General features: G+C 50.7%; 2 protein-coding genes across 2 annotated transcripts in view; both read right to left on the reverse strand.

Moving 5' to 3' along the window:
* Nucleotides 1-2,241, reverse strand: part of GAD2 (glutamate decarboxylase 2) — an 88,273-nt gene extending 86,032 nt beyond the window's left edge. Inside the window, exons 1-4 of the mRNA XM_062211467.1 lie at nucleotides 2,166-2,241; nucleotides 1,480-1,539; nucleotides 1,186-1,335; nucleotides 305-538 (exon numbers count right to left, since the gene is read on the reverse strand). Of these exons, the coding sequence (XP_062067451.1) occupies nucleotides 305-538; nucleotides 1,186-1,335; nucleotides 1,480-1,539; nucleotides 2,166-2,241 (520 nt within the window). The remainder of the gene's footprint in view (nucleotides 1-304; nucleotides 539-1,185; nucleotides 1,336-1,479; nucleotides 1,540-2,165) is intronic.
* A 4,216-nt stretch (nucleotides 2,242-6,457) lies between these two features.
* MYO3A (myosin IIIA) overlaps nucleotides 6,458-26,285 on the reverse strand; it is a 216,805-nt gene continuing 196,977 nt past the window's right edge. Inside the window, exons 30-33 of the mRNA XM_062211468.1 lie at nucleotides 21,137-21,243; nucleotides 15,175-15,215; nucleotides 14,259-14,402; nucleotides 6,458-6,575 (exon numbers count right to left, since the gene is read on the reverse strand). Coding sequence (XP_062067452.1) covers nucleotides 6,458-6,575; nucleotides 14,259-14,402; nucleotides 15,175-15,215; nucleotides 21,137-21,243 — 410 coding nt within the window. The remainder of the gene's footprint in view (nucleotides 6,576-14,258; nucleotides 14,403-15,174; nucleotides 15,216-21,136; nucleotides 21,244-26,285) is intronic.

Consider the following 26,285-nt stretch of genomic DNA (forward strand, 5'->3'; position numbering starts at 1 on the left):
CATATCCCCTTTCTGTCTCCATTTTGGGTCGCTTCTACTGGCCTCTGCTGCTACACCAGCAGTTGATGTCTGTGGCCAAATACATGCAACACAAAAGCTGATGATTTGTGATTTTACCAGAAGCATCACGCTAGTAAAAGGTGCTTTGGATTGGGATCAGTCTCCTAAGGACAATTTCTGAAATGACGGACATAACTTTGCACGTTTGAAAAGAACAGGAGTTCCACAAACCGAAAAGCATCTCATGGGAACAATACAAATCGTAAACGTAAAAAGAGCTTTATTATTTCGAATGGGACAATACCTGTTTTAATTGCATATTTTAGAGTTGTTTGGCAATGCGTCAAAATTTCCTCCAGATTTTGTGGGTGCTCTGCCAGTTCCCAATTATACTCTTGAAGAAGCTCATTGGGATAATGGAAATCGATCACTTTGGTTGATCGATCAAAACTTTTCACCACGTACTGAAGCAGAATGTCCACGACCTCTTGCAGAAAGGCGAGGGTGGGCCTCTCGCCCCCGAAGGCGGGCAGCAGGTCTGAGGGACGGAATAAAAAGGCCACAGTTCAACTGACCCATGAATACACGCAGGCAGTATCTTGATCAGGCAATTTCTCCTTGAACAGATTATACGATTTTTTTTTAGAGCATTTTCTGTAAAGGGATCACTTCTCACAGAGAAAAGCAATCAATGAGAGGAAATACGACTTCTCTTCCCCTCCTCATCAATTCTTGCAATTTCAATTCCTAGCTTATTGTTCGTTTTCTTTTAGACAAGAGAGCGCGGCTCCATTGGTCTGTTTCCCAGGAGCGCATCCTAACTGTCACTTCTCACTGAATCCTCTTAGATGTCTACGGACGCATTTGCACATCAGCAGTGTCTGAGGAGTGCCTTCGGGCGCACCTGCCACGCAGAACCCAGCACGTTAGGGTGTCGGGGCCATGGAAGACCCGCTGTTTCCGCGTCGATTTGCGTGTGTGCATGTGCGTGCGCGCGCGTGCGTTTGGAGACCGGGCGTGCAAACGCTCGGGGAGTTGTGGGGGTCAGCTTCGCGCACGGCTGTCGCTTGAACAGAATCGAGTTTCTGTGACATCGCTCTGATCTCACCCCCTGAGTCCCGGTCTAGATACCCGGACCCCGAGTCTCACCTGGCTGCGCGGTGGGTGGGGCCGGGCACGTTTTACCTGTTGCGTACAGAAAGGCGTAGTTGACGTCCGCTTTGGGGCAGCTGCAGGGCTTCTGGTCGCAGGCACAGGCGGCCTTCCGGGCGGGGGCCCGCGAGGGCTGGTTCCCGCCGCTGTCGGCTGGCTTCTCGGTGTCCCCGTAGAGCAGCGCTGTGCAAGGACACGGAGAGCGCGGGTTGCGGTCAGCCGATGGGGATGCGTGGGTGAGAAGGTGGCTGTGACCCGGCGCGCGCGCTGCGAGCGCCTGACCTTGCCCGCCCCCAACGCGCCCTTCCCTGGACCCCGGGCACTCACCGCACAGCTTGTTTCCGATGCCGCCCGTGAACTTCTGGGCCACCTGGCACCAGGCTCTCGCTGCAAGGAGGGCAGAAAGAGAGCGCGGACGCAGGTGTGAGATTTCGTTCCGTGTGAACGCCGCCGACCCACGCGGGGTCAGGGAAGGGGCCGCCTTGTCTCCTGCAGGGGCCTCCCCGGACTCCGTGCGGCTGCAGGTGCGGCGGGCGCGCGGGAGCCTCGCAGCGCGGCTGGCCCTCCACTCAGTCCGTGCATCTGTTTGGCAAGGAGGAGCCCAAGCCACGGCCCTCCACCCTCACCCACCAAATGCCCATCGGCCAAGGAAGCTCTCCTCCCCGCCTAGGCACCCAGGATGTCCATGTCCTCGCTTGCAGTTTCCAGACCTAAAAATCCTCTTCCTCTTTCGCATTTTCCCCACTTTCTCGGCCGCCACTCCGCCCCTCCCCAGCGCCCCAGGCCCCCGGGATTCGGTGTCCTGGAGGTGCCGTCGTCTTTGGGGACGAAGGAGGCTCCTGGAGGTCTTTCTTGGGGCCGCGGGGCCGCGGGCCGCCAAGGACTTAGCCCTGGAGCAGGGCTAAGGAAGTTTCCTGATGTAGGGAGTCTTCCCCTGCCTCCTCTCCCCTCCCGGGCATGCACACCCCAGGGCACCCGCAGAGCTCGCCTGACGCCGCCTCCCGTTCTCCTACCTGTGCCAGGGTTCTCGGGGTCTCCGGAGCCATCTTCAGTCCCGAAGGACCAGAAGCCGGAGCCCGGAGATGCCATCAGCGCTGCGAGCCCGGAGCAGGTTGCTTCCGAGTGCGAGCTGCTGGGGAAGCTGCCACCAGCTCGGCTCCGTGCGCGCGCGCGCGTGCGTATGTGTGTGTTGTGTGTGTGTGTGTGTGGCGGGAGGGGGCACCGCGCGCGGCGAGGGTGGGTGTCACACAGGGACAGCCAACGTGCGTGTCTGCCTGCGCGGGTGCGCGCGGCGGGTCGGGCTTAGGGATCTGGGCACGCTTTGGAAGCGGTGCAGGTTCAATGGGGAAGGAGTCAGAGGGACCCGGACAGTGGAAAGTACAGCTTAGTGGGGATGGCTGAGGGGGCGGCGGAGAGAGGACGTGGGCGAGGGCGAGGGTGCGAGGCTGACTGCGCGCGCCAGCTTGAGTCAGAGGCCCGGGTGGGAGGCGTGCAGGCGCGTGAGCCCCCGCCCGCCAGAGCGCGCTCTCCAGGGTGCTGCCGAGGCCGGCCGCGCACGGACCTCCGCCAGGGGCACAGCACAGGGAGGACGTGGAGGGTGGCTGCTACTGTTTTACTGGTGCCCCGAGGGGGCGAATTGCGTGGCTCCTGCTGCGGGGAAGGAAGAGCGGTTCCCGCGCCGCCTCTCTCCAAGCGAGTACTGAGGTCGTGGCGACCGCAGAGCCAGAATCGGGCGCCGGTCACGACGAGCTTCGGGAAGGGGGAGGTAGAGGAACAGCGCCCACGCACGGGTGGGCGCGTTTCAGCTCCTTAGCAGAGCCCGAAGCCTGTCCTGGGGCGCGCCGCTCCTGCGCAGTCCCGCGCTGGGTGGTCGCGCCCTCTGTCCAGGTTCAAAATCCACGCTGGGGTCTGTCACCGACGACCTCCGGCTGGGGATAAAATCATAAAACGCACCGACACTTCTTGGGAGGGAGCAGGGGAGAGTGGCCAACGCCGGCGGGGTTGATGGCAGAGGGGGGGATGAGGTCACTGTGTGACCTTGGCTGGACAGGCGTGGACGCGCCTGCTGCTCGCAGCGTGGTGGGGAGAAGCGCGCGGGGTTCCAGCTAAGCAGCCTGGGCCTTCCAGATCCGAGCAAAGACACAATCGTTCTTAGGGGATCCCAAACCAGCGATCCCTGCGCCCCAAGAGGCTCTTCACGGTGGCTGGGATCTGCTGTCTCCGAGGTCCTGGGATGGGAAAGAGGTTCCTCATTTTCTAAGGAGGAGAAAGCATCTTTTCTCCGCGATGATTTCTTTTTCTAAAAGCTGCCGACGCTGGGATTGCGCCCAGAGTATCTGGGTTCCCCGAGTTCTTTTTTGCTTTCTCTGGGCGGCCGAGATCAACTTGACATGCACCTTGGCTGCTCCGTGGCTGACCCAGGCGGGAAAGGGCTCTGCGTTCGGCCTCCCGCGGCACCTGCGGGCCGGCGCCTCCCGGGAGCCTTCCTCATTTCCTTCGGGCTCGCGGGCGGTGCTCCCAGCCCTCCCTAGCCAGTCATCAGATCGGTTCCACAGTTTCGGCTACCACCCCTCGACGCTTGCTTGGGAGTAGGAGTCGTGGGGTCCGAGGGGACCACGCGCAGGCCCACAACTTGCATCGCCAAGCGCACTCTCCCCGGGGCCAATGCTCTCCACAAAGCTTTGTTCTCTCCCTGCGTGCCCGAGTGCTGGGGATCCGGCAGGTGCCATCGGATGCGCCCTGTGGCCGCCGTCCTGGGGCGGGGGGTGAGCGCGGGGAGCGCACTGGTGGTGGAGCCGCGGAGGGCGTGGCGCTGAGCCGGGCAGTGTGGAGCCGCTCCCGCAGGGCTGCAGGGGCGCGGCGGTCAGGAACGCAGGCTTTGCCTGGGCCCCGCTTTCCCGCCCTCCCGGCTCCAAGTCCTCCAGCTGGCCAGGCGACATCTCCGGGGACGCAGAGACTTCGTGGCTCAGCTGTGCGCGCCGCAGCTAGGGCAGCCTCACGGCTCTCGATCCAGCCGCGCAGATACGAGCCGGAGAGACTGCTTCTTTGATGAACTCCACGCCCAATTCGGCAAATACTTTGCTTCGAGGCAGCAGGAACTTTTCCACTAGGGATGAGTGGTCGAGAATTTAAAACAAGCGTTTAGCGCGCGCGCCCACCGAGACAGAAACGGATTGAAACACGAGGAAGGTAGAAATCCCCCCCACATTTTAATTTTATTTATTTATTTATTTTGGTAAGGCGATGATTTACAATGCTTCTGTTTAAACTCCATGAAGCCCCCTAGCTCCGAATACTTTAAGTCTCACGGTGGTATTCCCATTTTTTCCCCTTTTTTATTTATAAACACACACTCTACTTGGGAGGCAGCGGTTGGCTTGGTAAAGACTTGCATTTCGGAAAAAAGCCCGCTCGCCCTCTCTCTGGCGCTCCGGGTAGCAGATAACAAAAGAAGGCTGGGAGCTCATAATTACGGTCATTAGTGCACAAAGGAGGCAGCCAGCGAAGCGCGCTGAGGCGGGCCGCGCAGTGGGGCGGCTGTCCAAGGCCCTTCCTTGGACGACCGGTACCTGTTCTGGGCTCCGTTTCGCCCTGGGATGTCGCCGCCGGCCGGGGCCAAAGAAGAGGGCCCGGGACAAGAAAGCAAGCGAGAGAAAGCCTACAAGGAAACAAAAACATCGCACCCTCCCGCCGAGCTCTGTGTCTCCAGTCTTGCTTTTGGACAGTGTGTGCGTGTGGCTGGCGGGAGCGGCTCTGTGACCTCCCGCATCCCAGCCACGAAAGGCCCGGCTGCGGGGCCGCCCGGGAGGTCTGCACCTGCAGCTCGGCGCGGCTAGGTTTGCTGCCCCTCGAGGGTCTCCGGCCTGGGTGAAAGGATGGTTAGGGGCGAGGGCCCCGGTCGCCTCGAGTTACGGATGCTTCGCCTGCTCTACACTCCATCTGCAGGGCTCTGCAGCTCCCTGGATATGGGCAGCCCGGGGTGACCTCTCTCCTCGAACATTCCCTCCCCTCCCCCGCGCCCCCCCCCCCCCCCCGCCGCCCCAGCAAGGCCACGGCGCCGACACAGGCCGAGGGCAGGGCCTAGAGCGCGTGCGTGGACTCGGGGCCGGCCCTGCAGCACCGCTGTAGGGTTCCCCTCGGCAGGATCTCTTCTGGAAAGTGCAAAGGTCGCCCAAGACATCGCTGGAGACTTGTTGGTGCCACCTCGTTGGGTTGGAGAGCGTAAGACGTTCTGGGCGCGAGCTGTGCCAAACGTTAGCAGCCAGCTGCGTTTCTCTTTTCTCCAAGTTTTCTCCAGAGTCCTCTTGGGTCGGACCTCTGCGTGCAGGAGCCCAGGGCACCTGCAGAAGGGACAAGCCCTGTCCAGGCGGGAACCCTTCGTACAACTCAACCGTCGATGCAGCCGTCTGGCTACACTTCCTCATCCTCTCCGGGCCGTGTAGACGGCAGAGGGTGTCAGTTGCATAGTTAACTAGATGAACGAATGCAAACTTGTGCATCTTGTGTGGTACATGGGGAGTGGGTCGCGTTTTATGTCTCAGAGGCGGAGTTTCGTTCCAGAGGGCGTGGGGGTGGGGATGGGGAAGTTCCCTGCTGGAGGCGGAAATGCCCTGATCTCCCCTCCCCCCACACTGGGGCGCAGCCACGGGCGCAGAGATGGAGCCGAGGGAATGTCCCCGCAAGGCCACACTGGGGCGCAGCCATGGGCACAGAGGTGGAGCCGAGGGAATGTCCCCGCAAGGCTACACTGGGGCGCAGCCACGGGCACAGAGTGGAGCCGAGGGAATGTCCCCGCAAGGCCACACTGGGGCGCAGCCACGGGCACAGAGTGGAGCCGAGGGAATGTCCCCGCAAGGGAAGGGGACGTCGCGAGCTTTCCGAGGCACTTCCTTTATTTGGTAACCCAAATAACCCAGGCAAAGGAAAGCTCCGCCTGGGGTGACATTCATCTGCAGATCTTGCCCACGCCCACACCCTGACGTGGCCCGCGGCCTGGGGAAGCCGTTCCCGGAAAGAAGAAATCATCGAAGTCACCCGAAAGGAAAGGGGGGTCGGCAACAGCTCCGAGGCTGCCGGGTCCACAGAGGAGTGGCCAACAAGTGAGCAAAGAGAGGTGTTGAGGGCCAGGGCCAGCGATGCCCCAGTGGAGGGCACGGGGTGCAGCTTTCCCAAGGGCCCCCAGCTCTCCTCCTTCCAAAGGCTGCTGCAATGCCTGGTGGTGTCAGTGCCTGAGGCTCCTCCCCTAGCCCCCAAGGCCCTGCAAGCTCCACTCTTTCTCCACGGCTGTGGCCGCCCAGCAGCTGGGCTACAACTGTTGTACAAGGCGCTGGCGCTGGGAAGTTTTGCGCAGGAGCCTCCTGTAGTCAAAGGGGTTGGCTGCTGGCCCACTGTCCCCCTCGTCGGGGGTCTCCGCCACCCAGCACCTGCGATAGAGACCGGTGCGCACGGAGTTAGCGGTGCCCTGGCACACAGCGCATCCCCACCCACCACAGGCATTCAGTGCAGACACCATCCAAACATCAGAATGACAGACAGCGGCATCTTCCCTAATCCTCTTAGCGAATTTTGAAAATAGAATCCGATGCCTGTGTCTGGATGAGAGAGCAAAGCACCACGTGTAGCCGAGGAACGCGCTTCATTTGGGTGAAGATAACTCACGACTGGTAAATATGCATGGTAGTGTCTTCATTTTTAACACACTGGCCAACAAGAACTTCAAGTGTCCAGGTAGCCAGCCACCCACCACTGTGTGTTTTAAGACGGTCCCAACAGTTCTTAAAAGCGTTCTCCCAGATCGGACCCAACCGCTGTGTTGGCCACACAGGAGCCCCCTGCCCTGCTAACTTTGTCAAACCTTCAACAATTGTCAAGGAGGCTGCCAGGTCATCTTTCCTGGTCTCACTGCTGTGAACTCCTGCAGTGTTTACCCTGGAGAGGGGGTGCTCCCTGCTCTGCAGCTCATTCAGTCGTGGGGTACCCCCTAAGGGCCAGGCACCAGTGCAGGTGACAGAAGAACCAAAGTGCTTGCTTTTATGGAGTTTATGGTCTAGTTTGGCAGAGGATCACGGGCAGTTTAAAAGTATGAGAGGATGAGAGGCACTGCACAGAAAATTAAGGGTCGTGGAGGAAGGCAGATGGTGTGTGTGTGTGTGTGTGTGTGTACTAGCTATTTCCTTGTAGAGGGCGCTCAAGTAAAGCCACTCTGAATGGGGACATGGAGGACAAGACGTTGAACCAGCCACGAGATTGCTTGGGGAAAGGTTAATCATTCCAGGATAACAGATCAACCAACAGAAGGGTCCAAGAGCATGGTGCACATGTTGTGTTCAAGGACCAGCAAGGAGGTCATGGTGGTTGTTTGGAAGAAGTAAGCAGGGGGCGGTGTGGGGGGGAAACGAGGGGACAGTGTGGCCGATGAGTCGGCACTTTCACCCTGCCTCAAGGACTTGGATTTTTTTTTTTCTTTTAGGGTCTTCCTTCTGTTGGTTCACTCCCCAAATGACCACCACAGTGCCAATCTGAAGCCGGGAGCCAGGTGCTTCTTCCTGGTCTCTCATGCGAGTGCAGAGACCCAAACACTTGAGCCATCCTCCACTTGCCCTCCCGGGCCACAGCAGAGAGCTGGACTGGAAGAGGGGCAACTGGGACTAGAACCAGCATCCATATGGGATGCCGGTGCCGCAGGTGGAGGATTAACCAAGTGAGCCATGGCGCCGGCCCCAAGGACTTGGATTTTACTTAGGACAAGAGAAACATTGAAGGATTCTGAGCGGACGAATGTCTCATAAAAGGATCTGGTTGCCAGAATGAAGTCTGGTGGCCAACTGAACTGATCCTAGAATAGGCCAAGCAAGACCGAGAATGGCTTGAACTGGGCTTGGAGTGCACAAGGGGAGACTTGGCCGGATGCTCAGGAGGTAGAACGGAAAGAGTTTACTGAGGGCTTGGATGTGGGGTATAGAAAAAAAGAAATCAACAGTGTCCCCAAAACTTTTAACTTAAATGTTGCTATCAATGACAGGAGGAAGGTGACAGAGAGGTGACAGAGGAGCATGTGTGTGTGTGTGTGTGTGTTGGTTATGCCAAGCTTGAGAAACGTACTAGGGTTTAAGAGGATGCTCTGAGCAGGCATTTGGATATAATTGTATGAAGTTTGATCTAGGTTAGAGATTTCAGTGCAGGAATTCCAAGTCCAGAGATGGTATTCAAGGTCCTGAGAGTGCAGTGACTGAAGCGAATAGCTGGGACACTCCGATCCTGAGAAATCAGCAAGAGGATGACAGATGGCCAGTGGAGGAGACTAAGGAGGAGACGCCAATGAGGCAGGAGGCAAGCCAGAAGTCCTGCCCTGGAGGCCAATGGAGAGAGTCTAAAGAGGAAAAGTAGGGTAATCATGGGCATTAAATGCTGCTAAGAGGAAGAGAGGATGACAGACTAGATCATGGGACACGGCAAAGTGAGACCACTGGTGATCCTGGCCAGGGGCAGTTTCCGTGGGGCGTGGGGATGGAAACCTGAGTGAAGGGGTGCGAGAGAGAATGGGGAGGGTGGATATGAAGGAGGCAGTTTCACCACTCTCTCACTTAGTAATACAGCAAAGAACGGAAAAATGGGTAGCCTTGAAGGGAGACCGGGTCAAGCGCATTTGAAAAAAAATGTATTTCTTTTATTGGGAAGGGAGTGGGGTAGATCTCCCATCTTCTAGTTTACTCCCCAGGTTCTCACAAGGCTGGCCCAGGCTGAAGCCAGGTCTTGGGAATCCAATCCAGGCCTCCCACACTGGTAGCAGGGACCCAAATACTTGGGTCATTACCTGCTGCCTTCCAGGGTACACATTAGTAGGAAGCTGGATTAGAAGCAGAGCTAGAACTCCAACCAGGCACTCTGATGCAGGATGCAGGTGTCCCAGGTGCTGTCTTAACCATGCATCATGTTTGCAGATTGCCAGACATGCTTTGGAAAAGAGAATGAACATTCAAGAGGCAGCAGAGAGAGAGAGAGGATGACTGCATGACAATATTCTTGAGCAGGTGGAACCTTGGATTTCGTGCACAAGAGGAAGCTTTGGCCTTAAGTAGAAAGTCAGACAAGTCATCGATAGTATGGTAGGGGAAGGAAATGGGTAAGCAGTGGGAAGATGGATGGATTTGGTGGTGGGAGTGCAATGTTTGGTTTTAGCTACTATATTCCCAGTTAAATAGGAAAGAAGGTTGTCAGTTGAGAGTGAGGAAGTTTGAGGTTTGAGGGGAAACAAGAATGCCTAACAGTAGAATGAGAAAGTGGGATAATGGATTTTTAAAAAAGATTTATTTTATTTATTTGAAAGTCAGAATTACAGAGAGAGGTAGAGACAGAGAGAGAGGTCTTCCATCTGTTGGTTCACTTCCCAGATGGCCGCAATGGCCGGAGCTGTGCCGATCCGAAGCCAGGAGCCGGGAGCTTCTTTTGGGTCTCCCACATGGGTGCAGGGGCCCAAGGACCTGGGCCATCTTCTACTGCTTTCCCAGGCCACAGCAGAGAGCTGGACGGGAAGAGGAGCAGCCGGGACTAGAACCGATGCTCATACGGGATGCCAGTGCTTCAGGCCAGGGAGTTAACCCGCTGTACCACAGCGCCAGCCCCAAGGGATAATGGATTTTTAAGGGAAATGTAATACTGCAAAGTAAGTAAGAGTCTGCCTAAGGTGTGCAGCCACAAATTTCAAGTGAGATTATTAGATTGAGCTTTTTCTCTAGTTAGGTTCAGCCCTCTGGGGCAGGAATAGGAAGAAATTTGTTTTTTATTTATTTGAAAGTCAGAGTTAGAAAGAAAGGGAGAGACAGAGAGAGGGAAGACGGAGAGAGAGAGAGAGAGAGAGAGAGAGAGGTATCTTCCATCTGCTGGTTCATTCCCCATATGGCTGCAATGGCTGGGTCTAGGCCAGGCCAAAGCCAGGAGCCAGGAGCTTCATTTGGGTTTCCCCCATGGGTGGCAGAGTCCAAGTATTTGGGGCTCTTCTGTTGATTTTCCAGGCCATGAGCAAGGAGCTGGATTGGAAGAGGAGCAGCTGGGACTTGAACCGGTGCCCACAGGGGATGCTGGTGCTGCAAGAGGCGGCTTTACCTGCAATACCACAGCACCAGCCAGAGAAAGTTGGGATTTAACCAGCATTAGAGTTTGCTAGTTGAATAAAATTGAGGGAGAAAAGGGCAGATGTATGAAAACGATGATGACTAGAATGGCCAGAACTTTGCCTGCTATTGGAGATGCCTTCATTCTGGTCCACTCAGAATGGAGAGTTAGAAGACAAAGAAACTGCTGGCAAGGTCTTTCAGGGTAGTGGGTGCTTGATGAAGCTTTCCATGTGGGGTCATGATGGCTATGGATGGGAGGGTCACTTACTTTTGGGTTCCTGCCTTGAGTTCTCTTGTAGGAGAGTTCAAGAATGTTGAATAGGAACCCACCTGCCACATACACCACACACGATCTATAATCCCAAGGACAACACTGTCAGGCCTTAGGTTCTTCTTATCCTCAATGCAGAGATGATGAGACAGACTGGTTCTGGTTGACAGAGCTGGTGAGGAGTGAGGATTCAAACCGAAGCCCAGTGGCCGAACCTCAGTTTCCCTGCTGCAACCTTCTGCCTCTTTGCTGCTGATGCCACCTTTGGGACTCTCCTATCTTGTAATTAACGCGCCCTTGCTCCATTTTGCTTTCCCTCTATTCTATCCTCTCTCTATGTCCCCACCATAATTGAAAGCTGGGTTTGCCCTAAACAGCCCTACGACTCTCACTATTGCTCCACAGGACCTCACGGCTTCCATCCTGGGAGCAGAGGAGCTGTCAGCCTCCTGTTGCATTCTGACTGCTCTCTGCAACCACGGATTGCCTGACACTGGCTTTCCTTCCCTGAAATGCACCAGAATAACAAACACAGGTGAAAGACACTGAAGAAGGGGCAGTGGATTGGAATGATTAACATTGCTACAGTGTTAGGCTATGCAAAGCAATCTACAACTTAATGAGATCCCTATGAACTTCCAATGACATTTATCACAGAAGTAGAGAAAACAAAACAATCCTATAATCCTAAAATGTGTATAGAACCACAAAAAGCTCCAAAGCAATCCTGAACAAAAAGAACAAAGCTGGAGGCATCGCACGGCCTGATGTCAAAACTACTACAAAGCTATGATAAACTGCATTGTACTAACATCAAAACAGACACAGAGACCCATGGGAGAGAACAGAGAGCTCAGAAAGAAGCCCACACACGTATAGTCAACTGTGGACAAAGATGCCAACAGCACACAATAGGGGAAGAATATTCTCTTCAATAACTGTTGGGGAAACCGGACATCCACATGCAGAAGAATATGATTCACATCATGTATGAGAAGCCAGCTGAAAATGGGTTAACTTCTTAAACATAATGCCCAAAACCATGAAAGTACTAGAAGAAGATGTAAGAGCAAAGAGACATGATATTGTGCTGGGCAATGTGTTTTTGGATTTGCACCCAGAAGTCCAGAGCAAGACAGATAAATGGGATTACTTCAAACTAAAAAGTTTTGCATAGCAAAGGAAATGATACTGAAGTTTAGAGAAAACCTAGAGCATGGGAGAAGATATTTGCATATCATACATATGATAATGGGCTAAGACCAAAAATACACAAAGAAACCATATAACTTATTAACAAGACAATAAATAACCCAATTAAAAAGTGAACAAAGGATCTGAATAGACACTTCTCAAAGCAGACACACAAATGGCCAAGAGGTATATGAAAAAATGTCCACCATCACGAATCATCAGGGAAATGTCAATTTAGACCACAGCAAGATAGCACTTCACTTCTGTGAGAATGGCTAATTTTTGTCAAAAACACAAGAGGTAACCAGTGTTGGTGAGGATGTGGAGAAAAGAGAACTTTGCACACTGTTGGTAGAATGTAAATTAGTACAGTCATTATGGAAAACAGCATGGAAGTGAAGTGGGGGAGTCAGGGACATAGATTAAGTTCATGAGCTGGAGGCCACACCTTACCCCGCCCCCATGTAGTCCTAGCATCAATCAGAGGACCCCTCCCCGAGATGGACCTCCCCTTCCCTGGGACCTGGGGGCAATACCATGTAACCACTCCCCTTTTTGAAGATAATAAAGCCTAGTGAAGGGGGAAAGGTTCCTTTTCTCTCCCCACCTCGTGGACCCAAGACAAGCAGAGCAGGGTATGAACCCCCCTTTTTGCCTTCCCTGGCCCACTCGTCCTAAATGAAGCCCTCACATACCTGTGTGTCCTTCTCACTTTCTAAATTAACTTATCACGCTGCATGCTGTCTTTGTGCCTGTACTCAGAATTCTCCTGGGATATTAATTTTGGCCCAACCTAGCCCACAGCAGAAGTTCCTCAAACGAATAAACATAGAGCTACCATATAATCCAGCAATCCCACCACTAGGAATACGGTCTAAGGAAGTGAAATCAGTGTGTTGCAGAGATATCTGAGCTCCCATGTTCATAGCAGCATTATTCACAATAGCCTAGTTATCTATCAGTGGATGAACGGATAAAGAAACCATGGCATATGTATGGAACGGAATACTATTCAGCCTTAAAAAAAGAAGGAAATCTTGTCGTTTGAGCCAATATGGGTGGGCCTGGAGGACATTATGGTAGGTGAAATAAGGCAGGCACAGAAAGGCAAATACCACACCATCTCAGTTACAGGTGGAATCGAAAAGTGACGGACTCGTGGAAGCAGTGGAATGGTGGTTATCAGAGGTTCTGGAGGCAGGGGGTTGGGGAAGTATTGCTCAAAGGGCACAGACGTCAGAGAGCAGGAATAAGTTCTAGGGGTCAATTTTACAGTACGGGGACTATAGTTAATAACAATGCAATCAACACTTGAAAACTGCTGACAGGGTTCTCACCACAAAAACATGCTGAGTATGTGAGGTAATGAGCATGTTACTGTCATTCTGTTACCTATTTCAAAACATGAAAACACAGTATTTGTGACTTATGCCATAGTATAGGCCATCTTTGTCAACTTAAACAAATTCTTGAGACACTCAATTCCTACTTGCTGTTGTCCCTTTCTCCCAGGTCCTACTTATATCTTCCTGGTTGATGCCAGTACTTGCTTGGGGTGTGTGTGTGTGTGTGTGTGTGTGTGAGTGTGAGCGTATTTACGCACAGATATTTGTGTGGTAACTTTTTCCAATGTATAGTTTAGTTGCAAATGTCCTTTAGAGCTGTTTTCCTGTTTTGTTTTTATTTTGCATTTTAAGCTCAGGATGCTATCAAGGTTTACTCGCTGCACTGGACCCATCTGTTTCTACAATCGTCCTTAGTTTAGAAAATCCCCCAGGAGCTACCTTGTTCGGCTTTGTTACATCTCAGTATTTTCCCTCTAGCATCAAGCTCCTTGGATGTAAGGACCACATCTTCCTGCAATGCCCAGCATGGTACTTTGCAGAGAGAGGCAACACTGTATAGAGATGAAGGCCAGCAACTATAAACCCAGAGAGGCCTGTGTTCATATCCAGCTCCAGCACCTGGAACCCAGGTGACTGATTGCAGCCCCTTAGCTCGGGAAACTGAGGCTCCTCAGCCATAAAATGCAGTGATAATAGGAGCTGCCTCACGTCGCTGTGTGGATTAAATGAGATAATGACACAGTGCCTAGCACTGTGAGAAATCAAATCCAAAATGGGAATTTCTCTATAACTCTTTCTCCTAGATATTTTTGGGTTTGATATCACTGATTCTGAATCACAAGCTTAATTAAGAAACCAAGTGGTTAAAATTATATTTTTTTTAGAATATGAACATAGATTTTTAGGAATGGTATAGTACTCATATTAGATAGAGTAACCATATAATTTATCACTCAAACTAAGCTACTTTTTAAAAGGGGAACAGAAATAAATTGGAATTTTTCTTGAAAAACTATGATGTCATTACCTAACCATAATATTTATGATTTTACTTTTAAACAATCTATCACTCATAAAATGCAATATTTGGTAAGAATGCCTTGTAATAAAATGGCATTGCTTTAACAATTGAAAGTGTGAGTATACAGTTGAAAATGCTGTACTTTAAACTGAGTTTATTACCTGTCATTCGCCTTGAAACATTGGTTCTGGAGGTCTTGCTGAGGTCTTTGTTCTCTGAGACTAGGATTTTGTTCCTTTGGTGCAGGGCAGCTGGTCAAAAATCCCTTATAATAGAAATCTTCCAGATCTAATAATTTCCCCTGACTGTAAATGAACACATAAACATGTCACAGCATCAGTGTCATTTTCCATTCCCTCCAATGTACAGGATACTTAGAAGTGTACATTTTAAGAGAAATGGGTGAGGTCCTCAAACATGCAAAACCAGCATACGCTATAAATTCAGATGAAAAGCAAAATTCTCTCCTTTTAACCTGACCAGAGCAGTAGCTGCTGGGGTGGCTTTTTCCGATTCCATCGCATTTAACTTGGCACTGAACTAGTAGTCCCTAGAAGAGCCAGTGATTACCATGTTCCTGTTTGGCTGGTCTAGAGCTGAGTTTACAACTGACCGTTGGCCACTAAGAGAAAGGCAGAATACTATGAGATTAAGCACGCCATACCTGTCAGTAACACAAACCTCGCCTTCAGGAGATTTACCACGTGCTGACGGACAAAAAGTCAAAAGGAGCTTGGGGGAAGAAAGTTCACGGTTGTCTCTATGTTCAGATTGCTCAGTTAACGCCATTCAATGGGCCAAGAAAAGCCAAATCCTGTATCAGCACAGGTCACTCCATTCAAAATGTATTGGAGTTCTTAGCGCCTGCGTTGTAGTGTGCTGGGGCAATAGATATCCAGCAGGCAAGAGTTTATAAATTACACATGAGCTACATATGTGCAACCTAAATTCATGAGAGCACATTGCTTTCCAAATGTGTCTGCATAAAATAGGTGGTTTTAAATCAGAATCTCAACGTGGGGGTTTATATATTTGTTTGAATGAGATGGCATGTTGGAATCTAGAAGCAATGATTACCTGTCTTTTCTTGGTCTTCTTTTCTCTTCTTGGATTGACTTCTAAAGGGAAGAGAGGAATTAAAAAGATCTCTATAAAATTATGATCTTAATATAATGTAATTGATATACTACTGTAATGTTAGTATATAAATGCATTGATTCCTACAAAGTAAAGTTACAAATAAACAAGCGGACACACTATTTTAAAGATCTTAGGAGGAGCCAGCATTGTGGTGTAGTGGGTAAAGCTGCTGCCTGCAGTGCTGGCATCCCATATGGATGCTGGTTCAAGTCCCGGCTGCTCCACTTCCGACCCAGCTCTCTGCTATGGCCTAGGAAAGCAGTAGAAGATGGCACAAGTGCTTGGACCCCTGCACCTGTGTGGGAGACCTGGGTGGAGTTCCTGGCTCTTGGCTTCAGCCTGGCCTAGACCTGGCCATTGTGGCCAATTGGGGAATGAACCAGGGGATGGAAAACCTCTCTCTCTCTCTCTCTCTCTCTCTCTCTCTCTGAGCTCCTTCTCTTTCTGTGTAACTCTTTCAAATAAATAGAAAATAAATCTTTAAAAAAATCTTAGGAAATACAACTTACTCAAATTTTATAATTTGTGATTTTTCTAAATTTATTTTTTATTTGAAAAAGCAGAGTGTTGGAGACAGAGAGGGAGCGTCAGAGAGGGAGAGATCATCCATCTGCTGGTTCACTCCCTAACTGGCTGCGGCAGCCAGGGCCGGGTCAGGCTGATGCCAGGTGCCAGGAGCTTCATTGGGGTTTCCCACTTGGGTGGCAGGAACCCAGTCACTAGAGCTGTGCTCCCAGGTGTCGTGGAGATGGGACTCGATCTCAGGCACTCCGATATGGCACCCAGGTATCCCAGGCAGCTGATTAACTGGCTGCGCCACAACACCTACCCCAGATTTGTGCTTATTTTATCAGGCAGGCCTATATTGCAATGGATCTTTGCATTCCACATGAGAAAAGACAGTTTGTCACAAGGTGACCAATATAGATAGGACTTCAGAAGGCTTTTTACCTGTAAATGGGAGCAAACTGTAAAATTTTCCGGGAAACTCGTTTCTCTGTCACAATTCCAGGTGGGATTTAAGCCTATTAGGCTGTTGTGGTGTCTTGCCTACCTCTTATCTTTGTACAGGGAAGGCAGATGGGTGGATAAGGAGAGCAAGTTTACAGTATTCAGAAAGAACAGCCGTGTGACTTCCTACTCCCAAAGAAACCCATTTACGGCATAAAAGCAGCAGCATAAAAATACACATTTTAATTTGCAAAATGCTTGAGAGCTTTATGTAGCAAGGCACTAATCGGAATATGTTAGCATGGAAATAATTAACTATCCTTTGATCAATACTTCAAGTGGAACATCACAAAATGGCACTTCAGTTCATCTGACATACAAAGTAATACTGTTTTGTGTATTGTGGCATTAGCAGTGTGTTTCTTTGTGTGCTACCTCAATATATTTGAGCTCATAAATGTACACATTGTAAGAGCATGTGTGTTTTAGGCCGGCGCCGTGGCTTAACAGGCTAATCCTCTGCCTTGCGGCGCCAGTTGGGGCGCCGGATTCTATCCCGGTTGCCCCTCTTCCAGGCCAGCTCTCTGCTATGGCCTGGGAAGGCAGTGGAGGATGGCCCAAGTGCTTGGGTCCCTGTACCCCATGGGAGACCAGGAGAAGCACCTGGCTCCTGGCTTCGGATCAGCGCGATGAGCCGGCCGCAGCGGCCATTGGAGGGTGAACCAACGGAAAAAGGAAGGTCTTTCTCTCTGTCTCTCTCTCTCACTATCCACTCTGCCTGTCAAAAAAAAAAAAAAAAAAAAAAGAGCATATGTGTTTTAATGATAAGAAAGCAGATACTGCACTCATCTTGAAAAAAATGAAAGCATCATAATTTTGGAAACCCCATTGCAGATATTAAGTTGGCTAGCATCATAAAAGTAAAAGATAATAACAAAAATTGCAATTAATAATGGCTTGTAAATATTCAGGGTTTTCTCCAGTATTTTTAGAGACACAGTAAATCATTTTTCTCATGACCTACAATTTGTAATGTTCTGAACGCTGGAAGTCACAGTTTCTTTTACTTTTATGGGTTGGTTTCTCGGTGGGTCAACAAGGTAGAAGTGAGAGCTTAAATGCTCCAAGTCTGGGCATAGACCATTCAGAAAATGACACTGGAAAGGGTGGGAAGCCAGTTACATGCCTGTCTTCCTTCCCACTTCCATTGACTTTACGCTCGTGATCCAATGCCCTGGCTGTGGTGCTTACAATGAGTTACAACAGCGTAGGTACAGTGGCCACCAACAGCCAGTTACTGATCCCTGGTGTCAGCGTGATGTGTGTTGTCTTTTGCTACGACATCAGTAGTTTCCTACAGAGTTCTGCCTCCTCGATCCACTGCCTGAAAAAAGTCCCTTTTGCTCTTGGTAGCGATTTTCTACAATCCGAAGTTAAAGGATGGCTCTATGCTGAGTGACACAGATTTCCTGTATACAATCCAGACTCAAATAACGCTCTGCAGTTGAAATCTCCAGTTGGAGAGAACACCTGCTCCCACCTTTAGGAAAGTTTATCTGAGAGAGGGAGAGAGGGAGAGAGGGAGAAGGAAAGAGAGAGAGAGAGATTGAGAGAGAGAGAGAGAGAATCTTCTGTTTGCTGGTCTACTCCCCAAATGGCCACAATGACCAGGGCTTCATCTGGGTCTCCCATGTGGGTGCAGGGGCCCAAGCACTTGGGCCATCTTCCACTGCTTTTCAAGGCCATTAGTAGGGAGTTGGATTGGAACTGGTGCCTAAATGGGATGACGGCATTGCAGGCGACAGCCTAACCTGCTGTGCCACAATGCCAGCCCCCTCTCATGAAGATTTTTAAAGCAACTGTCAACTGTAGATATCTGAAGTTTCAACCTGTCTTGACTCCTAATTGTATTTCACCCTTTTATTTCATTGCATTTATTTGTACAACAAATATTCATTATATGCCTATGGCATGTCAGGCTAAATGCAACAGGCCAACTCCCTGGCACCATGGAAGCCATATCAATCACTCTTAGTGGGATAAAGGGCATGACAGGAAATAGGGACTGCCTATGGAGGGCAGAGGGAGAGTTCCTTTGGGATATGGAAGAATCAGGAAGGCTAAGAGTGCCTTCATCAGGAAAGACAGAAGAAGAAAGTACACATGCAAGGACACGTGTTTATGGGCAACCTGAAGAAGAATGCAGGCTACTGAGATGGAGTGCCTGGAGAGGGGGTGTGAAGGGCTAGGGGAGCGTCAAGGGCTGAGAGTGGGAAGGTTAGCCAGCCCTTGATTTTGACCTTTGTGTCTTAGCACTGTGGGAGGTAACTGAAAGGCTTTCCATCTGTGTGTGTGTGGGGGGGGGGGGGTCAGGGGAGGATCACATGTTCTTTCTAGAACTTTCTAGAAACATGACTCTGGCTACCATATGGGCGATGCGTTAGTGAGAAGGGGAACAACCAGAGACCAAGAGAGCAGTGAGAGGCGTGATGCAGAAACACAGTAAGAAATGCTTGGAGGAGGTTTTGGGGCCAAACAGTCACTGGACAAATATGTAAGAGGCAGAATTTTGGATATGGAAGATGAGGAAGAGGGAGAAGTCAGGAGAACGCCCCCATTACCAGCTTTGTAAAATAAGTTGGGCATTCACAAAAGACCACACACTGTGTCATTCTGTTTATACAATGATATTCCAAAATGTGGAAAAATGGAATTAAAATATAAATATTTTGGGGTGCAAAATTTTTTTATAAAAATTATTTGAAGGGTGGAGTTACAGAGAGAGAGAGACAGAGAGAGCGAGAGGACTTCGATCTTCTGGTTCATTTCCCAAATGGCCACAATGGCCAGGGCTGGGCCAGGCCAAAGCCAGGAGACAGAAGCTTCATCCAGGTCTCTCACGTGAGTACAGGGGCCCAAGCATTTGGGTTGTCTTCTGCTGCTTTATCACCTGCACTAGCAGGGAGCTGGATTGAAAGTGGAGCTACCAGGGCCGGCGCTGTGGCGTAGCAGGTAAAGCTGCTGCCTGCAGAGCCAGCATCTCATATGGGAGCCGGTTTGAGTCCATGCAGCTCCACTTCTGATCCAGCTCTCTGCTATGGCCTGGGAAAGCAGTGGAAGATGGCCCAGTCCTTGAGCCCCTGCACCCACGTGGGGGACCCAGAAGAAGCTCTGGGCTCCTGGCCTCGGATTGGCACAGCTCCAGCCATTGTGGCCAATTGGGGAGTGAACCAGCGGATGAAGACCTCTCTCTCTCTCTCTCTGTGTGTAACTCTGACTTTCATATAAATAATAAAATAAATCTTAAAAATAAAAAAAAGAAATGGAATTATCAGGACTGAAACAGGCACCCATATAGGATGCCAGCCTCGCAGGGGGTGGATTTAGCCACTACGCCACGGTACTGTCCCCATGGGTGCAAAAAATGTTTTTGAAATCCATGCAGCTTTTTCAGAATATGCATTTTTTTTGGACAGGCAGAGTGGATAGTGAGAGAGAGAGAGACAGAGAGAAAGGTCTTCCTTTGCCATTGGTTCACCCTCCAATGGCCGCTGCGGCCGGCGCATCTCGCTGATCTGAATCTAGGAGCCAGGTGCTTCTCCTGGTCTCCCATGCAGGTGCAGGGCCCAAGGACTTGGGCCATCCTCCACTGCCTTCCTAGGCCATAGCAGAGAGCTGGCCTGGAAGAGGGGCAACCAGGATAGAATCCGGCGCCCCGACCGGGACTAGAACCCGGTGTGCCGGCGCCGCAAGGCGGAGGATTGGCCTGTTAAGCCACGGCGCCGGCCCAGAATATGCATTTCAAACATGACCTTTTGGTGGCTCCTTTGTATGTACACAGAACCTGTGTGTGTCCATGTAAAATATGTGAAGCAACCACAGGCAGCTTGATATCGAATCTGGCACTAGGGAGAGATCTGAGCCAGAAGGCAGCAGGAATGGAGGTTCCAGGAGCTGGTGGGGTTGTCCAAAGGAGATGAGAGGGCAAGAGAATGCGAGATTGAAACTCCTGAGCGGGAGAGCAGACTTTGGGGGAAACAAGAGAAACCCCCCAGGGAGCAGAGAGCCAGAAAGGAAAAAATGGCTGACTTGGAAGTCAAACGCTAGCTTCAATTTCTGCCTGGGAGGTGGGAAACTCACTTCCAGTGAATTCTCTGGATCTCAGCGCAGGGCGTGGGGGAGGGCTGGTGGGAAATGACCAGGTCTGACGTAGAGGAGGAAGAGTCAGAGAGAGTTTAGGGCAAGTGTTCCCCATCAGGTCTGAGAAAGAGAGCGAGAACCAGGAGGCACCTGGGTTCCTGGGCTGGGAAACTGAATGAAGGACAGCAGCACTCAGGGAGAACAGGTGTGTGAGGATGGGCAGGTGAGCAGGGGTGCCACAGCGAGTTTGCATGCTTTCAGGTTGTCAGTGGGCAGGGGTCCCCAACATATTTAAGGGCTGACAGCTAAGATGTGCCCGACTGGGTCTCAGAATCCTGATCTGGGAGATGCAGATGCCCCCGTAGGGCTTTTTCGTAGAGCTGGATATCATGGTGGGTGTGAGCACGCCTCACTCCAAGCCTGGACTGTCAGAGATGCTCGGTAAGTGCCGACTTCTCCACTTGCCTTCCTTTCTTCTGCTCTCACTCTTTTACCTGAATGTCTCTCTCCCCAAATCCCTGTGGTTCCTGCTACCATGGATGCCTTCGGTTGGACTGATATTGGCATATTGGACCAGAGGAATGGTCAGCAGAGAAAGGCAGCTGGGAGGACACAGCGGGGACACAGGAGAGAGGTTTGGGCCCTGGGAAGAGGATAGTTGGGGGAGGGGGAGGCAGGACAAGGAAACTGGGCCGGTCTCTGTTTTGCTGGGCCTGCATCGGTGATAGGCCAAACTCATGCACTGTTGTCTCTCCAGCCTCTGGTGGATGCTATAGCTCCCAGCAGAGAGTACGAGCGCGTCACTTACATGGAGTAGGTAATAGTAGGTGGAGTCTTCAGGGTTATTCAATGTTTTGGGTTTCCGGGGTCGTCGTGGGGGTCTCAGTAGTCTTGGCTCCTCTCCTTTAGAGATACCTGTAAGGAGGGTGATCGTAAACAGGTGTTCAGGTGCGAAGATTGTCATCATGTGAGCTTTCTCTTTTGGGGAAAACCAGGAACTATGGACATGCAGATGGGACTGAGGCTGGGAGAAGGAGGACATCATCTTGTTCTCCCAGCCAACCCGTGTCATGTTTGTCACCTGCCTTCCTCCATTTGTCTGGGGCCTGGGACTTCGAGAGCTAAGGGGAAGAAAAGCAGAGAAGGGAAGGAATGTGGGACAGGGCAGTGTGGTTCAGGGGAGGGATGAGAGAGAGAACTACCAGGAAAGGCTTTCAGAAGGTAATGAAGCTCACAGGCCCTCTGCTGCACCTCCCCTGCCCCACCAGACTCACATACGGACCACTCCATGCAAGCACTGTACAGTCCCAGTTTCACGACCACCTCCTATGTTGCATCCCAAACGAAGACACTGTTTCCTTGGAGGGCTGCCTCTCTTTTAAAAGCCTAACCTACTCCTTCACCAAGACTTAGGACCTTAAACCATGAGTTTTTCAGACCCGACTTGAAAGCGCGGAACGACAGTGAATGCATCTCACCGTCTTCTGCTCTTCCTGTCAGTAGGGTCAGGTTCTCCAAGCTGCAGTACCACTGACGATCAGCATGCTGGCTGGTTGTGCTCGCTACAAGTGGCTTTATGTGCACAGAGCAAGTAGGCCTCTCACTGAGTATTTCTGTCTGTTTTTCATGGTTCTCGAACACCCTATCCATTGACTGCATTTGTGCAGGAATGTATGCTTGGCAGATACGCCAGGGTCAGGGGGGAATTAGGCTTGGGTGCTTATAGGAGAACAGCTACACTTGGCAGATACCAGAGTATATGCTTCTTAGGTGGACTTTAGAGCAATAATAGAGCCTCATTACTTGTAATAAAGGGGCACAGATGATTCCTAGTCCCCAGATGTACAAACACATAGAGAAACACAAGTGTTCCTAGCCAAACAAACCAAATCAAGTCAGATCTAATCAGATCAATGAATACTGAATACTTACTATACGCAAACAATCATGACTGGCAATGTCAATTAGCTTGAACTAGGATGGAAGACTTATGGATATTTAACTTTCTGATTCCATGCCATGTCCACTAGGGGACCTTATTTATCTATTGTGTTTGAAGGAGAGATAGGGAAAGTGTGTGAGCTCCCAGTTGTCCACAATGGCTGTGGCTGGGCCAGGCCAAAGTGGGAGCCTGGAACTCAATCTGGATCTCCCCGGTGGGTGGCAGGGACTCGGGTACCTGAGCCATCACCTGCTGCTTCTAGAATGTGCTTTATCAGGAAGCTGGACCTGGGAGAGGAGCCAGGCTCAAACCCAGGCATTCCCAAGGGGTGTTTTAACTGCTGCACCAAACACCTGCCCCTAGGTGAGACCATTGATCACAAGAGCATTAATATACTATTACTATCCAGCTCACACACTTCCCAAGTCTGGAGGAATTTCCAGATGGCAATGGAGATCATAGAATTGTGATGCTTGGGACAATGCTAATCAGAGAACATCACCACAATCAGCATTGCTATCCTTTTTTGAATAAAACAAGAGAAAATGAGGCCTGTGTTAATGAGACCCTGTTAGCACAGATTAGTAACAGACAGGAGTGAAAGCATTTTCACTCCTCTTCTCCCTCCACCTGTCTGCAGGAACAAAGAAGGTGGAGAGTCTCAATACCTGAGCCATTTCTGGGTCTCCTGGGAGACCACAACAGGCACAAGGAAAGAAGATAGCACCTGGATTCCTGCCATTGTTATAAACAGTGGCATTTTATTTTATTTTTTTCTCCTTGCTTATCATGTCTGTCTCCCAGTGCTAACTATTCAATGGCTTCTATTGGCTCTTGAAAAGTTTTGTCATTTAAAAATGTACTGGTCATATCCAGTTATATGACTCATTTGCATGTGAATGGCAAGAAGCATATACAAATATTATATCAAACTGTTATATACCCTCAATGTTTTTGGAAACATTTGCGAGTGGCCAGTGACTACATTTTAACTTGACTTTAATATAATTTAAAGTCCAAGTTAAAACAGCAGAACACTACTTTGTAACACAAATTAATTAAACTGAAGGTGGAAGCATTCTGAATAAATGCCAGGAGAATGAAAAAGGACTCTGAGAGTTAAGGAATTCTTGATCTTGGCTCAATTTTCTCATCAAATGTTCCCTATACAATCTGATTCCTATTACAGAGACTCTTGCAAATGCCTTCTAGACGGTCACGGGGGCACTCCGCTGGCAAACCCAGAGGCCCTTTATCTGTCCTTAGGAGCTCTGAGCTCTGCACCCCCAGGCATCATGGATCACCTCGCGCCCGCAGGGCTGGCCATGTGGTTTCTGACGGCAGGCACTTCATTCCGTTTCTCACTGTGTCCCCAGCACTGAAGGAAGTGCAGGACACAAGGTGAGCGCTGCATAAGCTGCTGCTCGAGTAGGTGACCTCCCCTTGCCTCCTGGGTTGAACCGTCTGGCTCTCAGCTCCTAGGGCTTCCACAGATGATGCCACACCGATGACTGGTGAGGCATAGCTTCCCTTGGACCCCCCCTCCACAAGAGCTCCTGCCCTGACTTCCCATCCCCTACTGCAAACTTCATCTCAGACCCCCAGACTCAAGTGAACCAGCGGTCATCTTTCTTCCCCATCCACTGCAGCTTCAAAGCACCCTTGTGTATGTCTCCCACATTCAAAATGTGCCGTCACTTTTCCTCTCTTCTCCACTTCCTAAAGACAAGCAAACATCAGCTCCTGCTAATTTTGCTTTTTTCCCCTTCTTTGGCACATCTAATGTTCACCCCCATTTTTTTTTCTCATTTATGGCCAACACTGTGGACCAAGCTATTCATCTTATACTTGTGGCAGAATCATCAAGACTCTGGTCTCCAGGCATTATTTCACAAATTAAAATCAGACTGTTTGTCCTTAAATATCACTTTGAGGGGCCGGCGCCGTGGCTCACTTGGTTAATCTGTCTGCGGCGCCGGCATCCCATATGGGCGCCCATTCTAGTCCCGGTTTCTCCTATTCCAGTCCAGCTCTCTGCTGTGGCCCTGGAGGGCAGTGGAGGATGGCCCAAGTGCTTGGGCCCTGCACCCCATGGGAGACCAGGAAGAGGCGCTGGCTCCTGGCTTTAAATCAGCACAGCGCCGGCCGTAGCGGCCATTTGGGGAGTGAACCAGAGGAAGGAAAACCTTTCTCTCTGTCTCTCTCTCTCTTACTGTCTATAACTCTACCTGTCAAATACATTTAAAAAAATTTTTAAAAATCACTTTGATTATGAAAGATCATTTAAAAACTTATGGTGATGCCTCTTTTGCCCTTCGCCAAGCTTAAACTCCTCAAACTCAGGTTTCTTCCAATCTCAGCAGTTTCAATTTTGTCTCCCACTGCCTCTGGGCAGTCAACCACCATTTCCTCTGGTCGCTAAATCCTGACACACCATGTTTAAAGCTACCTGGCTGCTTATTCTCATCTTCTGATGGGAGTGCTGTTTGCATTCCCACCGGAATCCTGCACGTCCTTTAATGCCTGTCTTCCACGGACTGCCCAGGGATCTGTTCCCCTCTCACTGAACCTCCAAGGTACTTGCTGGCTGTAGAAGGTGCTGGAAACCGGTTGTGGTATGAGCTGAGTCCCTGGTAATTCACACTGAGCCCTGATCCTCAGTACTCAGAACGTCAGAGTACGGCTGAGGTGATTCGGTTAAAGCGAGGTCTAATCCCACATGCCGGTGTCCTCAGAAGAGGCGAGTAGGACACAGACGCACACAGAGGGGGCAACTGTGAAGACAGGGAGAAGACAGTCGTCTGCAAGACAAGGAGATGCCTCGGAGGGGCCCACCTTGCTGGCGCTTTGATCTTCTTGACTTCAGCCTCCTCAACATTTTCTTATTGTTTAGGCCATGCAGTCTGAGGCATTCTGTTATGGAAACCTTGGAAAATTATTGTAAAGTCTAATCCCACATTTTCTCTTTTATCATGGGACCGGTTCTGTAGCATAGCGTGTAAAGCCGCCGCCAGCATCCCATGTTGGTGGCGGTTCAAGTCCAGGCAGCTTCTCCTCTGATCCAGCTCTCTGCGATGGCCTGGGAAAGCAGTTAGAAGATGATCCAAGTCCTTGGGTCTCTGCACCCATATGGGAGACCCAGAAGAAGCTCCTGGTTTCCAATTGGCCCAGCTCCAGCTGTTGCAGCCATTTGGGGAGTGAACCAACAGATGGAAGACCTCTCTCTCTCTCTCACACACACTGCCTTTCAAATAAATAAATACATTTTTTTTTTAAAAGGCAAAGTAAGAGAGACAGAGATAGATCTTTCATCCACTGGTTCACTCCCCAAATGGCCACAATGGCTAGGGCTGGGCCAGGCTGAAAGCCAGGATCCTGGAGCTTCATCTGGGTCTTGCACGTGAGTGGTAGAAGCCCAAGTACTTGGGCCACCCTCTGCTATCTTCCCAGGTGCATTAGCAGGGAGCTGCATGGGAAGCCGAGCTGGCACCGTAATACGGGATGTCAGCATCAAAGGCAGCAGGTTAACCTGGCGTGCCACAACAGACGCCAGAACTTCCCGAATGCTGGGGATCATGATGTGGGTTTTGGTGTCCTGCTGCCTTGTCCATGGTGCTTGGAGATGCCAAGAGGCTCCGTTCCGTTTTAGTTTAGACACACAGTGCTAGTGAACGGTGGGTATTCAATACACTTTGTGAACTGGATCACTATTGCCAGCACATAACAAAATAAATTCCCAATTCTGTAAAGACAAATGCAAATGAAAGAACTAATAAAACTTTGGAAGAAGAGCCACCACTGTTAAACTGCTATCCGCAGGACTGGCATCCCATATGGGTGCTGATTGGTGTTCCGATTGATGTCCAGGCTGCTCCAGTTCCGATCTAGCTCCTTGCTAAAGTGCCTGGGAAAGCAGCAGAAGATGGCACAAGTGCTTGGGCCCCTGTACTATGTGGGAGATCTGGAGGAGGTTCCTGGCTCCTGACTTTGGCCTGGCCCAGCCCGGCTGTTGTAG

The sequence above is a fragment of the Lepus europaeus genome, chromosome 14 (genome assembly GCF_033115175.1).
Source record: "Lepus europaeus isolate LE1 chromosome 14, mLepTim1.pri, whole genome shotgun sequence".
NCBI lineage: Eukaryota > Metazoa > Chordata > Mammalia > Lagomorpha > Leporidae > Lepus > Lepus europaeus.